Here is a 27,173-nt window from a genome sequence, read left to right on the forward strand (position 1 = left end):
GTTCAGCGCCTGCTATGCATTGTTTGCTAGTGACAGCCGGTGTGCTGGCAGAGACGTATGCCAGCACATTCTTCCCCCCTGAAATACCACACCATTGTCATGTACTGCAGATGTGAATGACAATGGGGGGAGGCAGGAAGCTAGACGTAGAGAAGCACTGGGAGTCGAAGCTGTGGAGGATGGCGTACACCCAGCCGTACCCCACCATCTAGCTTGTGGAAACAGAGAAACATCCTCCTGCAGATACACGTCCAGTCCTGAGGGTGTCTCCTGGGGTGATGATGGCGACGGTGATGATGGGTCCAGGTCCATTGGGTTGGAGAGTGGTGATAGTGGAGGCAAGGGTGCGACATCCACTGGCTCATCTTGGTGTGCTTGGCGGCACCAGCAGGCAGTAGTGACAGCTGCTTGGTCCCATGAGGTCGTGAATGTGGGGGAGAAAAGCAGCAGGATCACAGGGAAATTGGTAAATGCAAATCTGATTCTGGTGACAGCACTGCAAACCATCAGGACCTGCAATTAGATACATATATGTGCCAATGTGTTTCTGGATTTCTCTTCACTCCCAGCACAGAAGTCGGCCAAAACACTGTAAAGAACAAGAACATGCAGTGCAAAGTGATACTTGTGGACCATGAGCAGCGCCATATGCTGCAGTGGGTGAAGCAATTGAAGCAGCATCCGATGGCGGCCATGCAGAAGTTCTGCCGGTGATGGTCCATTGTGTGGGTGGGAGTGATAGGAGGCAAGAAAGAGTTACAGCTCCTGTTTCTGTGTGTGGGAGGTGCAAAGTGTGTCCATTTGTTGCTTGAAGGTGTGAACAAAGTGTTCTGCTTCTCTGTTGGACTAAGGGTGAAACGGAGCACTTGTTAGATAACAAATACCATTTTGTTCACAAAACTGTTCGAAGTCATGTGACGTGAACTGAAGTCGGTTATCCCTGACAATGACTTCAGGCAATCCTTTAATGTGTAAAATTGAAGACAACACTTGAATGGTGTTACATGACATGGTAGAGTTCATAGGCACCACAAATGGAAACTTGCTAAAAGAGTCTACCACAATAAGCCAACGAGTGTTCCAGAATGGTCCTGCAAAGTCAATATGCACTCATTGCCATGGTGACTGAGTCTTAGGCCAAGGTGCAAATGTCTGTGGCAGAAGTGATTGGTTGTCTGCACATGCGTGACACTGTGACGTCACCTGTTCAATGTGGGCATCCACGCCCTGCCAAGTACAGTGCCGGCACACTAACTGTTTAGTGTGAACAATTCCTCAATGTCCTTGGTGAAGCCGTTGTAACATGTCCTTTTGCTATCCTGTGGGAATGAGCACATACAATTTTCCACTGTCAGATTAAACTAAGATCACACTTTGTTGTACTGAAAGGTTATGCCGATGAGCAAAGTATCAGCACACTACTGAGTTCATACTGTTCAATGAGCAAGGCCAAGTCATGCAAATGTAATACAACAAAATCTTCAGATCAGGGTCTGCTTCCATGACCTGTGTAATTTTTCTGTAATTTAATGGAAAAGATTGTGGCAATCACAATCCTGGACATTGATCTGACAACAGCATGCATCAGAGGAATCAAAGTCAGAGTTGGGGTCAATTGGAAGGCAAGAAAGGGCATCAGCACTGCCATGCTTTGCCATAGGTCTGTACACAATTTTGTCCAATACTGGGATAGAAGCAAAGCCCAACATTGCAATTTTTGAGCAGTATATGTCTGAACCCACTTTGATGTCAGAAACAAGGACTGCAAAGGCTTGTGATCTATAACTAAATAGAACTTGTGACCATACAAATAGTGTTGGAATTTTGTCACATCATACACAATAGCGAGAGCTTCTTTTTCAATTTGTGAATAATTGGACTGAGTTTGAATTAACAAACAATTCCACAAGAGGAAGCATCTACTTGCAAAATCACTGGTTTGGCAGGATCCAAATGTACTAAAAATCTGTCACTGAGCAAGGCATTTTTGAGTTTCTGAAGTGTGTCACGAAACTCTTTGTTCCACACAAAATGCACATTTTTCCAATGCAAACAGTACAATGGAGCCACGATTTGTGAAGTGTTCGGAATGAAATGAATGTGGTATGTCAACTTGCCTAGCACTGACTGCAGTTGAGATAAATTTTGAGGAACAGGCAGGTCACAGATTGTAAGCAAATGAAATTGGAGGGGGTGCCCCCCCCCCCCCCTCCCCCTAACTGTTTATCACATGACCTAAGTACTGTAGTTCAGTCTGAAAATAGTCACACTTTTTGAGATGACACTTGAGTCCTGCATCTGATAACACTTCAAAAAGAATACGAAAATTGGCAATGTGTTCCTCTGGCATATGACCTGAGATGACAATATTGTCAAGGTAGTTTGAACAGAACAGCACTTGAAGAATCAACTTTTCCAAGTAACGCTGAAAAATGGCAGGTGCAGAGGCACTGCTGAAGGGCAAATGCAAACACAAATACTTGAACAGACCTGAGTGTGTATTAACAACAAACACTTTCTGTGATTCTTCATCTTGTGGTATTTGCAAACAAGCATCATGCAAATCTATCTTAGAAAAGTAACAGCCTGTGCCAAGCCTGTCCATAAGTTTCACGGGGCTAGGCAATGCATAAGTGTCAATTATTGTCTATGGATTGACTGTAGTTTTGAAGTCAACATAAATGTGAATGTGATCAGAAGGCTTGGGCATCAAGAGCAATGGAGTTTCCCACTGACTATCTTGTATTAGAGCAATCACACCATTGTCTTGCAATTATTTTAGTTTACTGACTACTTTGTCACATAAAACAATGGGAATGGATCAAGCCTGGAAAAACTTAAGCTGTGTATTATCCTTCAGGGTAATGTGTGCTACAAAATTATTAGCTTTTCCTAGTCCATTAGAAGAGAGTTCAGGAAATTCATTAAACTACACTATCTTTTGGATTGAAATCAGTCAGTGAAAGTACATTGTCTTAGATGCTAAGGCCAAATAAGTCAAATGAAGCTAAGCCAAAAATATTTTCACTGTCTCTTGATTGCAACACAGTAAATTTTACTGTCCTAGTTTGAGATTTGTAAGTGGCAGTGGCATTGTCCAAATACTGGGATTTCCTGTCCATTGTATGCAGTGAAGTGCGTGCAAAATTTTGACAGGTGTGGTGAGCCTAACTGTTCATACGTGGTACGATTAAGCAAAGTTACAGAAGCACCTGTGTCCAATTGAAAGCCAACACAACGGCCAGCAATGTGTTGTGTCACAAATAGTTTGCTGGAATGGTGTCGCATTGCCTGGAGCAAAATGAAGGCACAACCTTACTTGAATTACTGCTAGAAACTGAGGTCAGTTTTGAAAACATTGCATTCACAGAAAGTGCATGAGACCAGTTGTTGCAAGAGTGGGCAGAATTGGCATTCTTTTGTTATTGCAAGCAAATTGCCTGGACGCAGCCTTTCATTCCACATGAGTAACGTGGTGTCGTGTGATGGGCAATCTTGCTGCTTATAGCGAGCAAAACAGCATGCATGAAACTTCACTAGATTTACATGCCTGGCTACTTGTGTGCTAGGCTGTCTGTGTGCATGCTCTGTGTGGTGGCTGAGTGGGGCAGTTGCATGCAAGAGGCAATTTGACCTAGCAAATCGGGATCTGATCAAATTTATCACTGGCTGTGACGCCTGAATTGAATTGTTCTAATATTTGCAACATTTGATGCAGTGAAGGATATGAGTACTTGAGAATGTGTTCTCTAATTCTGCTATTAGGGACATTGCATGTGATCCCATCACAGATCATAATGTCTCTATAAAAGTTGCCACAACTACACTTGAATTTACACTTCCTAGTGAGATCCTTTCCTAAGGTGAAAGAGCTGAAATCTGGCTGCTGCAATCTGAATCTGTTGCCTGTAATACTGAGTTAATGCCCCTACTACTTCATAATAGGAGACAACGTAGGGAAGAGTTTTTGAATTAAGTGAAACACAGAGGTTCCCATGATGGTTAGGAAATAATGAGATTTCACAGTACCTTGAATCTGATGGATGTGACAGTGGGCTTGGAACTGGGTGAGATATTCGAGCCGTTCCTCTTCCTTTTCATTGAAGTGCCAAAATGATGGAATGTTGTTTGGTGACACTTGTTAGATCGATTGGTTGGTCAATTGAGCAACCACCACAGCTTGTGTGGTAAGCAATTGCTGTACAGTGGACAGCAATGTGGGCATTTGCTGGTTCTGAAACTGAAAAATCTGATTTAGTTCCAGAGCAGGAGCAGGCTGAAGCTGAGGTGCAGGGGCAAGGGGTGGATGGAGCAGGGTAGCAATTGTAACGCTAACAAATTACAGCAAAATATGAAAAGGCAAATACAAAAGCAATGTGCAAAGCCTGTGAAAAGAAAAATGGATTAATTCTGCAGCTCCCCTCCTGCAATACGCAACAGCAAGAACAAATGAGCAAATAGAATCACTTTAACGACAGCTCCCCTGCAGCAACCTAGAACACAAGAAAAACAAACAGAAGTTGTTGATCAGACTCATTGCCACTTGTGGCTGTGGCCTCTTGTAATGTTTTGTGGTTCCTGACTGGATGAGGAGAGGATGGTATGACAAGTGGGTGGCTCATTTCCTCTCACTACAATGCAAAATGCACATGTGGTTAAAGTACACTTTATTACAGGAAACAATTGAGTATTTAACTTCAATGATGTCCAATCTGAAGTTCTGTGGTTGACAGCAATCTACTAATATGTACTAATTCTTTAATCTTGTCCTTTTCACATCACAATGATATACAATGAGTAACATTCCCTACTGCTAGCAGCAGTCTATATGAATGCTGTCCAGGGGTCGTTATCGGTGCATAGCCTGGCGGTATGTCTTGGTCTTCTCTTGTCATAGGCATGCCTAGTTCAGCACCTGCTGTACAGTGTTTCCTAGTGCCAACCTGTGTGCTGGAGAAGGTATATGCCAGCACAGCATCAAACTGATTCAGAATAAACAAACTACTGTTGATCAAAACTTTTCATCATTTATTCAAATTTTTCCTGTTCTTTGCTTATAGTATGTTTCTCACTGTGCAGATCAATGTAGTAAGTTCTTCATAATCACAATCTAACTAGTATTGACAAATGAATACAGCCTAATACTAGCATAACTCATATGGACATTCACTCTTGTGGTCTAGTTACTGAGCAGTGTGTTGTAATCTTTCTATAACATACTTTATTTTTTAAATCACAGTCATTCCTCAGTTCAAAAGTGGAACCTATCTTTTCCAAAAGAGCAAATAAGTCAACATTTACAGGCAGCCTGTCATGTGCTATCCAAAGACTTGCAAGAAATTCACTATTCCAGCTTACAATCTTTTCACAGCTTATCCAAATGCTGGGAAACTTACTATGTACATGCAGTGCTACCACCATATCCCAAGAAGTTAGTGAGGTCCAGACTTTTTTATGTAGTTCACTTTCAAGTATCATATTACCAAACCAGAGTTGTACAAACTATACTCTCCGGGTGCTACAATCTCCACAGGAATGTGATTAAGGTCAACTTTGTAAAAAAGAAGTAGACCATTTCCCTTACACCCTTCTTCTGTCACTTTCACTACTCATTTTTGCACAGAACAGATTCCCTGTTCACTTACAGATCCCCTGTTCACTTCCATGGATCTTTAATCGTCATTTCACCATTTATTGTAATGTAATTCAATTTCATCCTGTTCTTTGCTTATGGCATATTTCTCACTTCCAAATCAGTCTAGGAAGTTCTTCATAATCACTATCTAACTAGTATTGACAAGTGAATACAGACTTTTTAGTAGAGATGCTTCACCTGGTAAAGTTGCAAAGACGGAACCCACATTATCTCCAATTTTGACATTTTCATGTCCAGTAGACTTACATTTTACGTAATACATCAAGAGGTCCAGTTAGACATTGAGAAGTGTGAATCTTGTTGAGGCCATTTGAATCATACATTCAAAGCTTTGGCCTTTCCTGCATCTGTCATCCCAATATTTTTCTCCATTATTTTCTACCAAACATCAAAAGGAACAAAGGCAAGAATATAATTTCAAAGAAGTTTTTGCTGTGTGCTGTAAGTTAGGTAACAACTAATTTTAAACGAGTTAGATGTTTCAGCTAATGAATGTACAGACATTTGGAAACATTTTTAACTATTACTTCATTCTTTCAATGTGGAAATGTTGTTTGTCATTACATGAGTTGCAGATGGACCTGTGGAATACAAATTCTGAATGGCAGATAGTGGATGTAAAGGGAAATCGAGCTGAACAGTATTATTCATGTTGTACAGAACCATACATTGACATTACATACAACATCACTCTCCGTCGACAATCTCCTGCTTACTCTGCCATTGTGATCACACCAGCTGCAGGTATGCACCATGGAGCACTGCATAATTTAAAATTAAATATGATTCAAATTAATAGTCAGATATGAACATTAACAATATTTTAAACAAAAGAGGTTGGTCTGCTTTACAGCCAAATACTAACAACTAGCAAACATATAGGGAAACGTTTTTTAATGAGCCTAAGAATTATAATCTTTTGACACATGTACCATAAATAACTCATTGACTCAGAGAATTGGAATGATGGGAAGTATGAGGAAAGAGTGTGCTTTGTTGGTCTGGAAAGAAGAATAAGTTGCTGCAGGAAACAGTTATTGATTTATTGGATCTTTACCATTGTTTCCCCTTACCCCCACTCTCTTTCCATTTTTACATTTTTTTATTTGCAGGTAGGATTTAACTCATGGCTGGAATGCATTTGTTCGTTCAGTAGCAGTTAACAGTGAATGCAAAGTGCTGAGTTACTAGTAGTTCCATGTACAAGCAGTGCCAGCATTCCAACATAGAAACCGTGACACATTTACATCCGTGTTAATTCCTACAGAGATTTTCAATTTCCAGAAGCATTAAACATGTCCATTCAAAATTGTTTGGCACTGTATGATACATAAACTTTACAGTGTGCAACATGAAAGGATTAAATGCCAGTTAGAGTAGCTGTTTGCACTGATCTCTTCTCAGTCATTTACAGCTCAATGATCATTTAACTCAGTGAATGATACTTCTCATTAATGTAAAGGTTCAGATCTTTTGATCCTGCAAGGTGACAGTGGTAAGACATTGGACTCCTATTCAGGAAGGCAACACTTAAAAACCCCATCAGCCTTCCATATGTAACTTGCAAGGGTGCAAACTCTTAGTATCAGATTCATAAATGAATGAATCCTATTAGTTACTGACTTTCAAAGTTGGTATACTGATCCACTGGTAATTCTCAGAGTCTCCTCAGCAGTATGGCACAGCCATGTACTGTGCATGACTGAAGCTTAAGTACAATGAACAGTAAGTGGTATGACATGTCCGCTAGCCATTGATCAGGAACATGGAAGGGGCCTCTGAAAATGACCGTGTAATGTGTGTTACTTACTTGTCTTTTTTAGTAATGTCACAAACCATTTTTCTTATATAATTTTGTGTGTTCTTGTAATAAAAATTGCCAATCATTAAAGAAAGCTCAGGGTGAGCACTTCTGTATCATGTATGTTTTATATAGATAAATGATTTAACTGAAGTTGAAAATGTTGATGAACTTTATACAATGAAAAAGCATCTTTCAAATAGACAAAGAGCATTATTGATGCCAAGTACCAATGTTTTAATGGATATGAAGACTTGAATCAAGGATGAAGACAGGGGTTTGAATGAGACTGGTGGTCATAAAATAAACTGAATAGAAGAAAAACAACGTCAAAAGTAGATAGTATTCTATTAAGGAAAATCATTAAAATGTGCTGATCCTTTCAAATATTTTCGATAATTTCCCTACGTCACTTAAGGAAAATACTTGGTAGGTCCTTTTAAAAGAGCACAGTTGAATGTGTGTTCCTTGGCTAATGACCTCATAGTCAGTGGGATGTTAAACTCTAATGTTCCTTTCTTCCTAAGTTATTTTAAATGATTGTGAATGTGAAGCAATAGCATAATTTTTGTTTTATAGTGTTCATTTATGTTTTTTAAAAAATATTTCAGCAATTGTTCTGATGACACTGGCAGGATTTTGGTTACCTCCAAATGCAGGAGAAAAGATTTTGCTCAACAGTTGTACAGCAATAATTATATGCCTGTTCCTGCTGTATTTTTCTCAGAAGTTACCTGCAATGGCAGGAAACACACCATTAGTAGGTATGATTCTGTCCTCACTTTGATTATTTTCTTTGCTTTCATATGAAAACTTAGTTCAAAGAAAAGTAATCGATTAATTTCTCAAAAAAGCAACTTGATGAAATTAGAAATATCTGGAAATAATTTTCTATAGAAGCTCAGGGATCTGTGAAAACCTGAAAGATATTACGTGAAGAAATTAAAGCTCAACTACTGTAGTAATAAAATAAATTTGTAAATCAGATATTTCTTGTAGCAGTAATGCAGTAACATTCAAATAATTCTGTCATTTATGTAGTTTAAAAAGAATCGGTTTTATAACAAAGCTGTCTGTTCTTTAACAGTACCCAGTTCTAAGCAACCAAATACTCTGATAATGCTGTTGTTTCTCACAAAATCTTTTAACACATAACAATTCTTTTTACATATCTAATTTTACAATACATGTTGTTAAAGGCAACAGATATTTCCTTTGTGAAATATAAAATATATAATTTTCAGTATATTAAATAAGGCATTTTTGGAAACTATTCATGCCATTGTAATACATGTTTTGAAACTGATTTCATCAAGGACATGAACTGACAAACAAATACCCTGCTCATTTCAGTTTTAATCATAACATATGATCTTGCAGTTATAATTACTTAAAGTCTTTGTTGAAAGGATTATATCATTATAAGCATTGTTATAAGGTAACAGAATGTAATATATCTGATTATGTACATAACTGTTCAACTATTACTATTACACCACAAATGTGTACAGCTATTAATTAGCTGATACCACCCTAATAAACAGGGTAGTGCAGTGTGGATCTCAGACATTGCTAGGTTCATAGGGATGCAGCAGATGCAGTGTGGAAACAATGCATTGTGTGGTTACAACTAGGCACCACTAACATTATGTTCAGTTGGAGGACTGTGTAATCAACCACACAACTGTCAATAATTCCAGTTTCAGGAATATTCCATCAAAAGCCCATAGAGTTTGAACAATGTGATGTGGCTGTAGCCTCAATAATATTTTAGCACATCATTATGTATTGCCACAGATTAAAATATATTGTAATATGTGTGAAGACTGTGAAATCTGGAACCACTAGCTGCACAGTCACTTGGCAAACTGGAAATTTTCCTGCTGTCCACTCTACTTTTCATCATGTGTGCATACCCTACTAGGAGAGGATGTGACACAGAGAGATGACTGATGTCAGCAAGAATCAGTTATCTTATATTTGGGAGAATGGCGGTTCAGAATCCATTCAGTTTTAGGTTTCCCTTGGTTCTCTTAAATCACTTAGGAGAAATTTTGGGCAGGTTGATTTGAAAAGACATTGACAACTCGCTTCTCCGTCCTCCAATCTGTGCTTGTGTTCTGTTTCTAATGACCTCATCATTGAGAATGTAAAATCCTAATCTCCCTTCTTTTGCCATGTTGGTACATGAGTCAAGTGTCAACTTAATCTGCAGAACACATTTTTGTATATAGCTTTTACAGCAGGTCTACTGTGTGTATTTTGTTCAATTGGATAAACTGCAATACCATGAATTATCAAAATTCTTTGTTTTGGATGGTTTATTGTCAAAAGTGTTGTAGACAACACTAAATATTTATTTTCACATAAAACTCAATACAAATATCTGAAATAAATGTGTCATCACAAACTACGAAACAGAGTAGTTCATCAGAGTCAAGTCATGAAGAAAAATCCGATCAGTCCAAGACTAAGCATGAATACATCAAAATCTTTGAATGCTTGGTGCTCCACAGCTTTTAGATGTTTGTTGAAAGATATCTTCTAAACATCATGAACTGCACTTGAAATGTTTATTAGCCAGAGGGGTTTTCAGGTGTATAACCAATCTGAAGTTGCATGTAATGTATCTCTATATCAACGACACTGTGTATGATGTTCAGCTTGATGGGCATCCAGAAGGCTATCATATTGATGATCTAGAACCAAATTACAATCATGTCTATGTTTAATAAGATAGGATATGAAATTGATTCTATCTCACAGTGCACAAGTTGTTGTGTATGTTATTACTGCTGTCGTATCTTGGGCAGTGTCATTTCCTGATCATGTCTGACACATCAGTTATGTCAGACATGATCAAGAATTGTCACTTCCTAAGATATGGCAGCAGTAACATACATGACAACCCGTGTTGTGTGAGACAGGAATGATTTCATATCCTATCGTTTCCACATAGACATGGTTGTAATTGGATCTTTGTATCCAAATAATTGTTTTCTTTCTGGATGCACATCGAGCTGAATATCACACATAATTTATAACTGACATCCATGTCACTGATATTGAGATACATAATATGCCACTGACAATGGGCTATAGGCCCAAATACTGGTTCGGCTAATAAACATATTCCGTGTAGTGCATGGTGTTTAGAAGATGTCCTTTAACATGAGTACTGTAGGAGCAGACACAGCTGGCCAGTGTGGCCGAGTGGTTCTAGGCGCTTCAGTCTGGAACCACGCGACTGCTACGGTCATAGGTTCAAATCCTGCCTCAGGCATGGATGTGTGTTATGTCCTTAGGTAAGTTAGGTTTAAGTAGTTCTAAGTTCTAGGGGACTGACGACCTCAGATGTTAAGTCCCATAGTGCTCAGAGCCATTTGAACCATTTTTTTGGGCAGACACAGGCAAAGTCAGAATCACAAAACAAACACAGTCATAACAATTTCACAATTTGGTATAAAGGTTCACTGCAGAGCACTGACAGAGGTAAACAGTGAAGTGGCTTATGGCAGGCCAAAGTTAGCCTTTTATCAGCTCTGATTGGTGGCTCATGTGGTAAGCTGCCACAAACATCAGGTCTGATGGCTCACAGTGTCACATAATAGTGACATAACAGTAACTGAATTTGATGATGTAGTTTGCTTATCCATTTATGACTGGGGTAATAAATAAATAAATTCATATGTAGTTTGTAAGGTTTATAGTGAATCTGGTCCTTCACTTTCAAAAGTTAAAAACTCCATTACTAAATTCAAAAGTGATTGTAATTCTGTTAAACACAAACCATGAGTAAAATTTGCAAATGAAATTTGTTATAGTAATTAACATTGTATGAAATAGCTAATGAGATAGGCATGTCAGAAGAACAAGTAGGAAAACTGTACATAAAGAATTATGTAAGCTATGATCAAGAAAGGTGATACCTTTGTTTAAAGCTGACCAAAAGCAGTTTTAAAAACAAACTTCTCCCTGATCTTTAGTCCACTTTAAAGAAGAATGAGAAGTTTTTACCTTTTCTCTATTCATTAAACTTCTGTCTCCTTATAGAAAGAGAAATAAAATCTTAGTTTTTTCCTGTGTTAAAACTTCTCACTGCATTTGATATGCTAAATGAAGTCATAGAGAAATGGGAGATAATCATTTCAAGTGTTTCCATTTACTCTGGAATCAATCATTTCCAACTACCTCTAACAAACATTTTTGTTTGTTTTTCAGTGCTCTTTTACAGTAGCTCACTGCACCTTGTGATTTTGTCACTGGTGGTGACTGTTGTTGTCCTAAACCTATCACGCAATTGCTACAGCATTCCAGTTCCATGGGTGTTGCAATCACTGCTCCTTGGTTGGCCAGGCAGAATGTTAGGGCTACATCACATTGTCTTGCTGGTGAGTGTCACAGATTTATGAATGCTACTTGAGTAAATATGATGAAAAATTAGTCTTGATCATTCTTATCAGAGTTGCTACATGTTGTTTCTGAATTTATTAGGAAGCATATGCTATAGTGACAAAACATGTTTGCCTCAGGGATAAATAAAAATGAGAAAGCACTTGTTGATATTATTATATGATCAATTCATTTGGTATGTAGATGACAACTTCTATCTGACCCTTTTCCAGTATTAAAAGTCCTGCCAAATATGTTCATCAGTGCCAGAGAGAAATCTCTCAGAAACTTTATACAAACATTTTTCTCAGCACTGATTTTATTTTGAACATAGTTTGAAGTTACGTAGCTTATTGAGAAAGGGTGCCAAGCTACATCTCTACACAGTAACAACCTTAAATTAATGGCTTATGAATACCATCTTGCATTAATACATTGACAATCCCCTGACAAACAAAGAACAGCCAATGGAGATTAAAGGAAAACTAGGAAAGCATAGTGTGACAGGGGTTGTGAAAGGGGAAGTCACAAGATCTCAGTGAAACTGATACACAGTTACCTATCATTCAGTACATGGCAGCTTCACTACAGTTTCTGCAGTAGTGTAATAAAATCTACCTTACATAATTTGATAGGATTGTAAAGCTAGCCACATAAAGTCATTGTCCAGAAAATGTGTGACTCACAGCATTTCTAAGCTTGATGGCAAATGTCCTTGAGATAGTGCTCATGCAGCAGGAATTTAATCTAGCTACTGAGCAACATCACTCGATGGTTAAAGCATGCTGTTGCTGCATTCGCCAGCCAGTGTGGCCGTGCGGTTCTAGGCGCTTCAGTCTGGAACCGCATGACCACTATGGTCGCAGGTTCGAATCCTGCCTCAGGCATGGATGTGTGTGATGTCCTTAGGTTAGTTAGATTTAAGTAGCTCTAAGTTCTAGGGGACTGATGACCACAGATGTTAAGTCCCATAGTGCTCAGAGCCATTTTTTTGTTGCTGCATTCAGTTTCCTTCCTCAGTCTTCTCTTATGGAAGTTTGGGCTCTATCTTTAATGAACCCATTTTTGATGAGATGTGAAGTATTAATCTTATTTTCTTCTTTCATTAACTGAACTAAAATTGTTGCAAATAAACTGTGTGTACCATATGTATTGGGGGATAACATTTACAGCACCATATTCCATGTTATATGCACCTAATAAACACATATGTAAGGAGATATAGACTACATTATGTTTTTTAAAAAATGAGTAGATTAGAAATAATAAAATTGTATTGAAGACTTTCTCACAGTCATATGACAGATACAAATCACACTTGAAAAATACTTTCATTTGAGAAGAATACTGTCAGGTATATTCTCTCCATCATAAAATCACACTTCATCTCTCAGTCTATTAACTGTTAAGAGTAGTAGTCCACATTGTACAACTGCCAGAACTTTCCTATCCTACTTATTCTAGTTACTTTTGAATTCCCTCTTGCATAACTATTATTCCTTTCAAAAAGAGTGTCACAAAATAAGCTTTCAGCCAACAAGGCCTTTGTCAAAAATAGACAACATATAAACACACACACACACACACACACTGACACTCACACATGCATGACCACACTGTGGTCGTGTGTGTGTGTGTGATGTGTGTGTGTGTGTGTGTGTGTGTGTGTGTGTGTGTGTGTGTGTGTGTTTTGTCTATGTTCGACAAAGGCCCTGTTGGGTGAAAGCTTATTTTGTGACAGTCTTTTTATTGTGCCTATCTGAGATTCAACATCTCTGCTATATGGTGAGTAGCAACTATCCTTTCCATTATATTTTTAGAGTTTACTATTGTAAATGATAATACAAACAGAACAAGATACTTTCAGTCTTGGGGTACATAGCTAAATATTTTCCATACATCAATATGTTATGTTTATATAAATGTGATAAACATACAAGTAATTGGAAAACCAATAGTAAAGCAGTAGACTTTTTTTCTATAGTAGGTGCTCTTATACTAACTAATATGTTTATTAGCAGTCTTTTAAATATTTATAGATTATCATTAATGGTATTTGGTGCAACACCAACCCCACATGATGTGGGAAGAGGCTGAGATGATGATGATGATGATGATGATGATGATGATGACAATGATGATCATTTATGGTATTTGGTGTTAGTCATTAATATAGCATTGCTCCAGAACTGATTAAGACTCTCTGGTTCTGAGCCAAGTAGAAGGCTTGATCCAGAGAATTCAAGGATCCAGTGACTTCTTGGACTTACAGCATAGGGTTGTGAGTATTTTTATTTTTTATCCTTAGTTTACATGACTCTCCATCCATTTATAATGGTACTAATCTAGTTGTAGCCTCTTCTTCTCAGTAATACCACAAATTCGTCACCTCGAAACTGAAAACTTTACGGGTATTGAATGGTGTTAAACAATAGTAAACACTCCACCATTGTTTTTAGTTTCACTTGTTTAAACACTTATTAAATTTAAATTGATTTTCTGAACTATGACCAGCTTCTCTTCATAAATCACAAAAATCGGGCCAGTCCATACAATCACTGACAATACAAATCATAGACCTCATTCTTCCACTAACCATAGTTCATATAAACATAGTCACTATAAACAATTATTGTGGCACAGGATGATAACAAAACTATAAAGTGCAAACTAATAAAAAATAGTTCTTGTCTGTCTAAATCAAAGAAGTTCACAAAGATACTGAAGGACACATAGATATGAACTGAAACAGTCTTGATGGCAGACTGACTTTCATACATTTCACTATATAATATAATATGAGTGGCTACAAACTCTCACAGATAAATTAAACTTGTGACTGCTAAGTACAAACTTTGATACACTTTCCATAATCCGAGCGATGAACTTTTATTGAGATGTTGTCCAGGTGGTTACTGCACAGACTGACACAGAGACATGAACAAATTGCAGCACATGGTACTAAATGATGTTGTCACTACAATTTCCAAGCCCAAACCACAGGTTTTCTGGGAGGGGGTGAATATTTGTCGATAGGTGAAATATTTTATGGCTTCAATAGATAAAAATTAATTTATAAAACTGTAAGGTAATTATTTACTTTTGCAGATGAGATATATGTTCCAACAATAACTTAGTTTACATAATATGTGGTTAGTTACAAAGTAAAAAAGATTACAGCACTGTTTTGTATGCCTCTGCTGTGAATTATCTATCTACAAGTATAGTTGCCATGTTTGAAATTATGTAACTATATACTATTTCTTCGTTAATGACTTAACTGAATACTGAAGGATATAGCAAATATAATTGCTCAAATAGCAAAAATAAATTTGGATAGGTCAAAACTTTAATTACAATTATAAGTTAGTTAGTTTTTGTATGCACAAAGATAGTTACTGGAAAACATGGACTGAGGACTTCTACTGAGTGGACTAGTCCTCTCAAAACTAATGATATGCTCATTCGAATATCTCCAGTAAATGCTGTTATAGCAATTTCAGTTATGCGTTACTTTTATTGAACATGTCTTTAAACAGAACTAAATATATCACTGTAACCAGCAGGTTGAAAATTATCAACTGAAAAAAAAAAAATGAGAGATATTCATGTACAGTATTGTGGCTGTTCTGAGTATATGTAATATATACACAACTTGATCCATAGACACAGCAGAAATATAAAGTGGAAAAATATAATTATCAATAGGAGTACAACAATACAGGTGGAATGTAACAATACGAGAAAAGGAAAGTTGCTACTCACCATATAGCGGAGATGCTGAGCCGCGATAGGCACTATAAAAGATTCACACAATCATAGCTTTCATCCATTAAGGCTTTTACTCACACACACACACACAGACACACACACACACACTCAAGCAAGCGCAACTTGCACAGACATCTGCAGTCTCAGAGAGCTGAAACTACACTCACAAGTGGAATGGTCCAAACTTGCTATGTTTCATATTCCAGATAAGAAGAGCTGTAGGAACCCTGAAACATTTAAAGAAATGGCCCTCACAGATGGAATGATGAAAATCCTAGTGATCAATTCCTGAAGCTTTTGCAACAAAGCCACAGAGTCTGAAATAGTCCTATAAAGCAGCGGAACTCATAACACCACTTACAGAAAGCTGGCTAAAACCTGAAATCGACAGCAGTTAAATTTTTGTGGTAAATTGAAGTGCACTGAATGGATATGCTAACGGGAAATGGAGGTGCTGTGGTATTCACAGGACATGAGAAAGTTAAATCCACCAAAACAGAAACTGAAACCACAAGCAAAATTATTTAGACAAGACTTTCTCTCCCCTGCCAGACTCAGTCCCATCACAGCTGAAAACTTTAGAGAAAACCTCAATTCGCTTTATGAATATTCCTTAGTAATGCTCTCAGAGACTTTAATCATCCAACAATCAATTGGGATAATTAATTCCATCGGTGGTGGGCGTGATAAGACAATCTGCAAAACATTACTAAATCTTCTCTGAAAACTACCTAGAATAAATAGTTACACCCACGTGATCAAAATATATTGCACCTAATGGCAACAAACCGACCTGACCTCTTCAAGGATGACAATAGTAAAACTGCTGTCAGTGGTCATGTTATAGCACCAATGATTAAACAACAAGGGGCAGCTAAAACCAATAGACAGATTTATATGTTTAGAAGATTAAATTTTCTAAACAGACCCCACTCTCCCTCATGAATCATGGACCTTGATGAGGTGGGATAGCTGGTGTACCCCAACAACTCAGACAGCCGAAACTGCAGCCACTGTGGAGAGGCCACACTAACTTATAATTCCTGAACAGGAGCAGTAGGATTTCAGTAGAACCAGGCACAACAGTCCAGATGATTGACTGATCTAGTCTTGTAACATTAGCCAACATGAGCTTGCTGCACTAATACTGTGAATAGCTAAAAGCAAGGAGAAACTACAGCCATTAATTTTCCTGGGAGCATGCAGGCTCTACAGCACACTTAAATGGTGATGGCATCCTCGAGGGTAATATAAGACAGAGGCAAAATAATCCCCCATTCAGATCCCTGGACAGGGAATACTCAGAATGATGCTGGAATGTTACATTGTTTGGTTGGGTAAATGGGCTACAAAATTTAAAAAGATAAATGGAATGGTGTAATAGGGATATAGTGGGAATTAATGAAGTGTGTTGGCAGGGAGAACAGGACTTCTGGTCAGATGAATACAAGGTAGGAATGGTGGTAAGCTTCTATGCACAGCATAGTAGAAGCGTTACTGTAGCCAAGACAGACACAAAGCTGACGCTCATCACAGTAGTACAAATTTATATGCCATCTAGCTCTGCAGTAGATAAAGAGATTGAAAGAACTTACATAATGGTAAGGCACAGGTCTTGAAAGATTTTAAACTGTAGACCATATCCAGGAGCAGATGTGGATTCTGACCATAATTTATTGGTTATGAACTGAAAATTTAAACTGAAGAAACTCCAGGAAGGTATGAAATTATGGACATGGGTCCTGGATAAGTTAAAAGAACCAAATATTTCTCAGACTTTCAAAGGGAGCATTAGCTAATGATTGACTCAAAAAAGTATAATGAACATAACAGTAGACCAAGTGGTCATCTTGAGAGATGAAATAGTGAAGACAGAAGAAGATCAAATAGTCAAAAAGACAAAGCCCAATAGAAATCCTTGGATAATGCAAGAGATATTGAGTCTAACTAATGAAAGAAAATCATATATAAATGCAGCAACTGAAGAAGACTAAAGGGAACATGAGCTACTTGTCCAGACGAGGAAGGCTCAAGGGACATTGACTGGCCACTGTCTCATCTTCTGCCTTGTGCCATCATGCTGATACAGTATGGAGTTTTGCCAACTTTCCAGACTGTAGAGCCGCTACTTCTCATTCAAGTAGCTCCTCAGTTGTCATCAAGAGGTTGAGTGCACATTGCACCAGTCCTTCCGCCAAGAAAAAAATTGTTGGCAACACCAAGAATCGAACCCTGGTCCTCTGCATGGCACCTATCGCTCAACTAAGGAGGCAGACTAGTGGGGAATACAGATGTCTGAAAACTGAGATTGATGAGTACTGCAAAATGGCAAAACAGGAATGGCAAGGCAACAAATGCAAGACTGTAGAAACATACATGCCTAAGGGTAAAATAAATGCCACCTAAAGGAAAGTTAAGGAGACATTCAGAGAAAAGGGAAGCAGCTGTACAAAATTCAAGAATTCAAATGACAAACCAGTACTAAGCAAAGAACAGAAAGCTGAAAAGGGAAGTGATACTTAAAAGATTTGTATAAGGGTTACAAATGTGAGGACAGTATTATAGAAAGAGAAGAGGAAATAGGTGGAGATGAGATGGGAGGTATGATACTGCAAGAAGAATTTGTCTGAGCATTTAAAGACCTAACAAAAACAAGGCCCATGGAATAAACAACACACCCACAGAATTGTTGAGATCCTTGGGGAAGCCTGCTAAGACAAAATTATTTCAACAGGCATGCAAGACATACGAGACCTGCAAGATACCCTCAGATTTCAGGAAGAATTTAATAATTCCAATTCCAAAGAAGGCAGGTGCGCAGGCCAGTGTGGCCGAGCAGTTCTAGGCGCTACAGTCTGGAACCGCGTGACCACTATGGTTGCAGGTTTGAATCCTGCCTCGGGCATGGATGTGTGTGATGTTCTTAGGTTAGTTAGGTTTAAGTAGTTCTAAGTTCTAGGGGACTGATGACCTCAGATGTTAAGTCCCATAGTGCTCAGAGCCATTTGAACCATTTTTGAAGGCAGGTGCCAATAAGTGTTAATACTACCAAACTATCAGTGTAATAAGTCATGTTTGCAAAATATTGTTATGAATTATTTCAAGAAGAATGAATAAAACTGGTAGAAGATGAGCCAGGGCAGAACAGTTTGGGTCCCAGAGAAGTGTAGGAACACATGTCATACAGATCTTATGTCTAATCTTAGACAGAAAGATGAATGAAGACAAACCTACATTTGTACATTTGTAACATTTCTTGATTTAAAGAAAGCTTTTGACAATGTTCTCTGGAATAAACTTGTTATAACCTTTAATTCACTAGTAAATTGCGTGGATATATAAACGTAAAAACAATAGTGGGTTTCATGCTACCAACTCCGTAGCTGTCACTCAACTGCCATGCCGTAACATGCGGCCGGCGCCGTTCATAGCCAGGTGGCGCTCCCGCTCTCAGCCGAGCTGCTGAGCGCCTCTATCGCCGTGTTTGTGTACTGACGTAGCGGCACTTTTAAATCTCGTGGCACTGTCACAACACTTTTCCCCCCTTGAAAAAAAAAAAACACACTCACTTCCTTGGAGACACGGACAGTGCGGAGACATCCATGGCCTCTTGGGAGACTCCGAGAAGATCCCGCGGAGAAACACGAGAATATGGTCGAAAATGTCCAAGACGGAAGCCTGTGCGTGGAACGTGCCTCCTGGACGAGATGATGGGTGAAAACTCCGGAGCAGCATCCATAGGTGTCGTGGACCTGGGGGTGTGCTCCAGCGAGATGGGTCCCGGAGAAGGCGGCGCCGCGACTGGGGCTGGTTCCAGCGTACTTGGAAGCGGCAGCGACGTTGGCTGCAGCGACACACACGGGAGATCGGCAGCAGTGACAGGACTGGCTTCCCAGGCTGGTGGAGGCGAAAGAAGGTGGCACCGGCGTGGCCACCACCCGTGGGTGCATCTGGTCGTAATGACGAACAACCATGCCGTCGTCCGTACGTATTTCACAAAGCCGGCGGCCGCGAAGAGCCTTGACCACCCCTGGAATCCATTTAGGGCGAGATCCATACCCTCGTGCCCCCACGTCGGCGCCCACTGAGTATTTTCCCGCATGAGGGGACACAGTACTAGGCCTGACAGGGTGAAGCAGGTGCAGTAGAGTGCGCGGTTGGTGGCCATGCAAGAGTTCAGCAGGGCTGCGATCACCCAGAGGCGTGAAGCGATAAGAACTCAGAAATTGCAACAGAGCGTCATTGGTAGAAAAATCAGTAAGGAATTTTTTCATCTGGCTTTTGAAAGTGCGGACAAGGCGCTCGACCTCCCCGTTCGATTGGGGATGGAAGGGCAGTGCTGTAACATGATGAATCCCTTGTCCAGTACAAAAATCACGGAAGGCCTGCGAAGAGAACTGAGGGCCGTTGTCCGTGACAATCGTGGAGGGAAGACCTTCTAGCGCAAAAATTTTGGACAAAGCCAGCGTCGTCGCCGCAGTGGTGGGCGACGGACATCGAACCACAAACGGAAACTTTGAGAAGGCGTCAATCAACAGTAGCCAATAAGTGCCGAGGAAGGGGCCGGCAAAGTCAGCGTGCACCCGTTCCCATGGCTGCGCCGGATCAGGCCACGGAGAGGGCATTGTACGGGGTGCAGCCAGTTGTTGAGCACACTGACCACACGCAGCGACCATGTGGGAGATGTCCGAATCGATAGCGGGCCAATAAACATGCCTGCGGGCCAGGGACTTAGTCCGAGAAATCCCCCAATGGCCCTCATGCAATAGTTTGAGAACATCTTTGCGAAGAGAAGCTGGCACCACGACCCGTGGAGATGCGCCATCCGTGGCCAGAAGAACAACACCCTCACAAACAGACAGATGAAGGCGCAAGGCATGGTAGTTGCGAAGGGGATCCGAGGCCCGGCCCTTGGTCCTGTCCGGCCAACCCCGTTGAACAAAACCGATCACCTGACGCAGGACCGGGTCCTGCGCAGTAGCCGACGCGACCTGCGAACCTGTAAGCGGAAAACCCTCGACCGCCCGACGTTCTTCCTCATCAATGTGGAAACAGAGTAGTTCATCTCGATCGAAAACCGGGTCGGGGCCCATCGGCAAACGCGACAATGCGTCAGCGTTGGCGTGCTGGGCCGTGGGGTGATAGTGAATCTTATAGTGAAAACGAGACAAGTATAAGGCCCAACGTTGCAGGCGGTGAGCCGCCTTATCCAGAAGCGACGCCGAAGGGCTGAACAGAGAGACCAGCGGCTTGTGGTCGGTGATGAGGTGAAACTTAGAACCATACAAAAAAACGCTAAACTTTTTTAGAGCATAAATGATAGCGAGCGCCTCCTTTTCAATTTGAGAGTAACGCCGTTGGGCATCGTTGAGGGTCTTTGAAGCATAGGCGATGAGTCGTTCCGACCCATACTCATACCAATGGGCGAGAACAGCCCCTAGGCCATACTGTGACGCGTCAGTCGCCAGAACCAAGTGCTGACCCAGACGGAAGGTGGCAAGACAAGGCGCCGACTGCAAATGAGCCTTCAGGCGAACAAAAGCCTGCTCACACTCGTCAGACCAACAGAAAGGTACGTTTTTGCGTAACAGCTGATGCAGCAGATGAGCCACCGCCGCCGCGGAGGGAATGAATTTGTGATAATAAGCAACCTTGCCTAGAAACGCCTGAAGTTCTTTGACCGTAGACGGCTGGTGGAGAGCGGTGATGGCCGCAACGTGCTGACGTAGAGGACGTATACCTTCACGGGACAAGTGGAAACCAAGATACACAATGGAGGGTTGGAAGAACTGTGACTTGTCCAGATTGCACTTCAACCCAGCCGAATGCAGAACCCGAAATAATGAACGCAAATTGCGAAGGTGCTCCTCAGTGGAGGCCCCCGTGACAACAATGTCATCCAGGTAGTTGATGCAGCCAGGAACGGAAGCCGTGAGCTGTTCCAAAAACCGCTGAAAAATGGCCGGCGCGCTAGTGACACCAAATGGTAACCGCTGGTACTGATACAACCCACAAGGAGTGTTGATGATGAGAAATTCCTTGGAAGACGCATCCAACGGCAACTGATGGTACGCCTCCGATAAGTCAAGTTTGGAAAAGAACTGGCCCCCAGCGAGCTTGGTAAATAACTCCTCAGGACGGGGAAGAGGATAAGTATCAATGAGACTCTGAGCGTTGACAGTGGCTTTAAAATCGCCACACAATCGCAGACTCCCATTGAGTTTAGAAACCACCACGATTGGCGATGCCCATTCGCTGGAGGTAACAGGAAGGAGAATCCCTGAAGCTGTTAACCTGTCTATCTCAGCCTTGACAGGTGCACACAACGCCATCGGAATAGGGCGTGCCTGGAAAAACTTAGGGCGAGCTGTAGGTTTAAGAGTAATGTGGGCTTCAAAATCCTTGGCATGACCCAGACCAGCAGAGAACACGGACGAGAATTCAGAACACAATCCATCCAGCTGTTGATATGGAATATCCTCAGATATGAGGTGCACATCATCATCAGTGGAGAACCCAAACAACTGGAAAGCATCATAACCGAACAGATTTTCAGTGCCCGCATGATCCACCACATAAAACGTGAGGGGCCGAACAACAGACTTGTAAGCAGTGGAAGCATCAAACTGGCCAACGATAGGAATTTTCTGTTTATTATAAGTTCTCAGATTTCGCGTAACTGGAGACAAGGGAGGGGAGCCCAACTCCAAATACGTGCGAGAATTAATGAGAGTTACTGCAGAGCCAGTGTCCACTTGCATGCGAATGTCTTTATCCAGAACACGAACAGTAACAAACAACTTATTTGTTTGAGAAAGCACACAGTTAACATCCATGTCCGATGCCTCGTCCTCGTCGACAGGAACGTGAGGGGACTGACACACAGAAGCAATGTGGCCTTTTTTCCTACATGAATTACACGTGGCCCAACGTTTTGGACACGCGGCCCTGTCATGCTGTACGAAACAACGTGGACAAGAAGGAAGGGCGGAACGAACCTGTTTCTGTGGTTGCTGTTTTCGCTGCGAGCGTTGCAGCCCAACGCGACGTTGTTTACGCGAGTGAACCGCCGCCACATCATCGTTCTCCTGGGAAACAGGCAAATTGTCCATGTCGAAAGTTGACTGTACAGCGCCCACATCACACCACGCGTCTATTTGCGCGCCAGCAGCGTGAGACACTTCAAAGGATTGAGCGATGCTTAGAACTTCCGACAACGACAGGTTTGGCAGTTGTAGGGCACGTTGCTGAACTTCTTTATCAGGAGCAAGCCGTAGAATAGCATCCCTAACCATAGAATCAGCATAAGACTCATGATGAGTGTCCGTGACAAACTGACATTTCCTACTCAGACCGTGTAGTTCCGCCGCCCAAGCCTGGTAAGATTGATGGGGCTGTTTATGACACCGGTAGAACGCCACCCCGGCGGCAATGACGTGGGTGTTTTTTCGGTAATAGTTAGACAATAAGTCACACATTTCTTGGAAGGACAGAGAGGCAGGTTCCCGCAGAGGGGATAACTGAGATAGCAGCTGATAGATCCGTGGGGAAATCCAAGATAGAAATAACGACTTACACATCGGGGCATCGACAACGCCGAAAGCCAAGAAGTGTTGCTGCAAACGCTTCTCATAATCCTCCCAGTCTTCAGCGGCCTCGTCGTAAGGAGGGAACGGAGGCGGAGAAGAGGACGACAGACGATGAGTAAGCGACGTCGACAACGCCTGAATAGCAGCCGTCAGCTGTGTTTGTTGTGCCTGAATAGCAGCCGTCAGCTGTGTTTGTTGTTCAATTAGCGCTTGCAGAAACTGTTCCATGTCTGCCCAGGCACGAACGCGCAATACTCCAACGCTGGAAAAAAAATATCCGACCTCGTCGCCAAAAAGTGTTATAACCTTTAATTCACTAATAAATTGCGTGGATATATAAACGTAGAAACAATAGTGGGTTTCATGCTACCAACTCCGTAGCTGTCACTCAACTGCCGTGCCGTGACATGCGGCCGGCGCCGTTCATAGCCAGGTGGCGCTCCCGATCTCAGCCAAGCTGCGGAGCACCTCTATCGCCGTGTTTGTGTACTGACGTAGCGGCACTTTTAAATCTCGTGGCACTGTCACAACAAAACTCTCCTAAATTCTGAAGGTAGCAGTGATAAAATACAGGGAGTAAAAGTTTATTACAACTTGTGCAGAAGCCAGACTAGTTATAAGAGGCAAAGGACATGAAAGGGAGTGGGGTGGGGTTGTAGACTTTCCCCAATATTTTTTGTCTGTATACTGAGCAAGCAGTAAAGAAGACCAATGAGAAATTTGGAAAGTTAATCAATTTTCAGGAAAAGTAAATAAAATTTTTAAGGTTTGCAAGCAGCATTATATCTCTATCAGAGACAGTAAACAACTTGAAAGATTTGTTGAACAGAGAGCATAGTGTTTTGAAAAAACATTGTAAGATGAAAAAAAGTATAACAAGGGTAAGAGAATGTTGTTGAATTAAATCAGGCAATGAATTAGATTACAAAATTAGCCATTAAAAGCACTTGATGAGTTTTGCTGTTTGGCCAGCAAAATAACTAATGATGGTCAAAGTAGAGACTGGCTTCAGCACGAAACATATTTATGGAAAAGAGGAATTTATTATGGAAAAGAGGAATTTATTAACACCTCACTTAAATTTAGATGTTAGGAATGTAGCCCTGCACAGAAGTGAAAAGTGGATGATAGGCATTTTAGGCAAGAAGAGAACAGAAGCTTTTGAAACATGGTGCTACAGAAGAATGCTGAAGATTAAGTGGGTAGATCAAGTAGATACTCAGTCGAATTGGGGAAAAAAGAAATTTTTGGCACAACTTGACTAGAAGAAAGGCTTGATTAATAGGTCATGCCCTGAGGCAGAATGCAATCACTAATTTGTAGAGGGAGACCAAAGGATGCATATATAAGCAGGTTCAAATGGTTGTACATGTCAGTGATTTGGAGATGAAGAGGCTTTCACAGAATGGAGTGGCTTGGAGAGCTGCACCGAATCAGTCTTCAGACTGAAGACGACAAATTATTCAATCAGATAAAGAGGCAGTTGTGTTACATCTCAAAGAGGAACACAAAACACTTACATCTGTGCAAGATTATATAGAACAACAATAGCTCAAGTGTAGAAGAACAGTTGACCATGCATGTAGTCTTGTAAGGAACTGAAAAGTGGATGGTAAGCAGTTCAGCTAAGATCAGGATAGAAGTTTTTGAAATACAGTGCCACAGAAGAATGCTGAAAATTAGCTGGGTGGACTGAGTAAATAATAAAATAAATAATAAAAAGGTAAGGCTACACTCCAGACAAATACCACCAGAAAACACTCTCTGACACTTAAATTTATATTAAACAACAAAAAATCCAGGATGCAAAGGGTCGTTGTTTTTCACCATATAGTGGAGATGCTGAGTCACAGATAGGCGCAACAAAAAGACTGTTGGCAAGTAAGCTTTCGGCCAAAAAGGCCTTCATTGGTAATAACACACACACACACACACACACACACACACACACACACACACACACACACACACACACACACGGTCACACGCACACACTCAGAAGCAAAACACACACACGTGACCACAGTCTCAGCCAAAGTCTGTGGTCATGTGTGTGTGTGTGTTTGTGTGTGTGTGTGTGTGTGTGTGTGTGTGTATTTTTCCGATGAAGGCCTTTTTGGTTGAAAGCTTACTTGCTGACAGTCTGCTATATGGGGTAAGTAGCAACTATCCTTTTCATAATACTTTAAATTTATATTCTTTGTTAACAAATTCCTTCTTTTTCAGAAATGTTTGTCTTGCTATGGCTGATCTGCATCTTATATCATCTCTACTTTGGGCATAATCAGTTATTTTCCTGCCCAGATAACAATGTTCAGCTAGTGTTTTTAGTGTCTCATTTCCCAGTGTACTTCCCTCAACATCACCTGATCTGTCTACATCCCATTACACCTGTTTTACTTTTTTTGATCTTCATCTTATAACCTCCTTTCAAGACACTATCCATTCCATTCAACTGCTCTTCCAAGTCATTTGCTGTCTTTGGTAGAATTACAATGTCATTGGAAACCTCAAATTTCTCATTGGTTTCCTGCAATGCTTGCTTAACGCATGGATTGAATAACAGTTAGGATTGTCTACTATCCTGTTTATGTTCCTTCCAAGGGCATCCATGCCTGGGAGCAAGGGGGACCGAGACCCTCCAACCCCTAGCTCTTAAGGAAGGAAAAAAAAATATGTAATGTGGTCAGGTGTTTTTCTTTCAAAAAAATATTATTTAAATGTCAGCATTACTTAGGTCGCAAATGGAACTTTTTTATTGCTTCTTACATTTTTATACCTCCTTACAAGTCACCATTTATCTTCTGAAGTATTAAAAACACTCCATACCCCATACCCCCAGGTTTTCCCCTGCCCCTCCCCTTACAAACTATCCTGTGAGTGCTCTTGCTCCTTTGCAACCATTGCTTTTCTTTTATTTCCTTTAACACTTATAGCTGCAGCCTGATTTCTGCACAATGTGTAAACAAACTGTCATTCAATGTATTTTATCCCTGCTACATTCAGAATTTTAAAGAGTGTGTTCCAGCTATCTCTCGATCTACAAATGCTGTAAACTCAAGTTTGTCTTTCTTCAAGCTGTCTTCCAATTGTGTTATGTTATTCAAATGTAGCTTTAAGGCTTCAGTGAAGTGTTAAAAAAATAATAATAATAATAATTTGCTTCATCTGCATTTCTGAAAATGTGTGTGCACTTAAATTACAAAAAATAACTATACTATGAAATAAGAATAAAACAAACACCAACATAAAAAATAGACTGTTTGAATGTGCCCATCTTTGCATATGTGTGAACTCAAAATATACTGGTGGAGACTGCATAGTTCAGATATGCATTGGTATGTGACCTCCTCCAAACCCTTCTACGATGATCATTAGGGATCAGACAAATTCTGCGCAGTTGATCTACATTCCATTCTGTGTGTTGTATTGTCCACCTCATTTGAACACCTTGATGCTGGAAAGTTTGTGCAGTACTGTTGTTCGTAATGGATACCTGGAGGGCAAATTTACTGTGTAGAGGCAGTGATGTACTGTCGGGGTCAAAAGAGCCTTCCTAGTTGCCTTCAAAAAGGCAGCACACAATTCTGTTGCAGTCTCCTTGGAATACCTATGAACCATAATTTGTAAAACTCGTAATAGGAAGAAATTCCTACCTGAGAAAGATAAATACGTTAACATCAATTGTGTGTTTGAGGGGTGGGAAGTCTTTTCTAAGAAGTATTTGTCTGAAGTGTAGCCTTATAAGAAAGGTAAATGTGAACAGTAAACAGTACAGACATGAAGAATAGAAGCTTCTGCAATGTTCTGCTACGAAGAATGGTGGGTAGACTGAGTAACCTGTGAAGAGGCACTGAATCAATCTGCGAGGAAAGACCTTTATGGTGCAACTTGATTAAAGGAAGTAATAGATCACTAGGACACACAGTGAGGTATCAAGGGAAATTTAATTTTGTGATTGTGG

The 27,173-nt window shown here is 40.6% G+C and overlaps 1 protein-coding gene across 1 annotated transcript in view; it reads left to right on the forward strand.

The window, feature by feature from the left end:
- LOC126092395 (acetylcholine receptor subunit alpha-L1-like) overlaps positions 1-27,173 on the forward strand; it is a 219,912-nt gene that overhangs the window by 176,954 nt on the left and 15,785 nt on the right. Inside the window, exons 6-8 of the mRNA XM_049907967.1 lie at positions 6,232-6,400; positions 8,069-8,221; positions 11,679-11,848. Of these exons, the coding sequence (XP_049763924.1) occupies positions 6,232-6,400; positions 8,069-8,221; positions 11,679-11,848 (492 nt within the window). The remainder of the gene's footprint in view (positions 1-6,231; positions 6,401-8,068; positions 8,222-11,678; positions 11,849-27,173) is intronic.

The sequence above is a fragment of the Schistocerca cancellata genome, chromosome 7, assembly GCF_023864275.1.
Source record: "Schistocerca cancellata isolate TAMUIC-IGC-003103 chromosome 7, iqSchCanc2.1, whole genome shotgun sequence".
NCBI classification, from domain to species: Eukaryota; Metazoa; Arthropoda; class Insecta; order Orthoptera; family Acrididae; genus Schistocerca; species Schistocerca cancellata.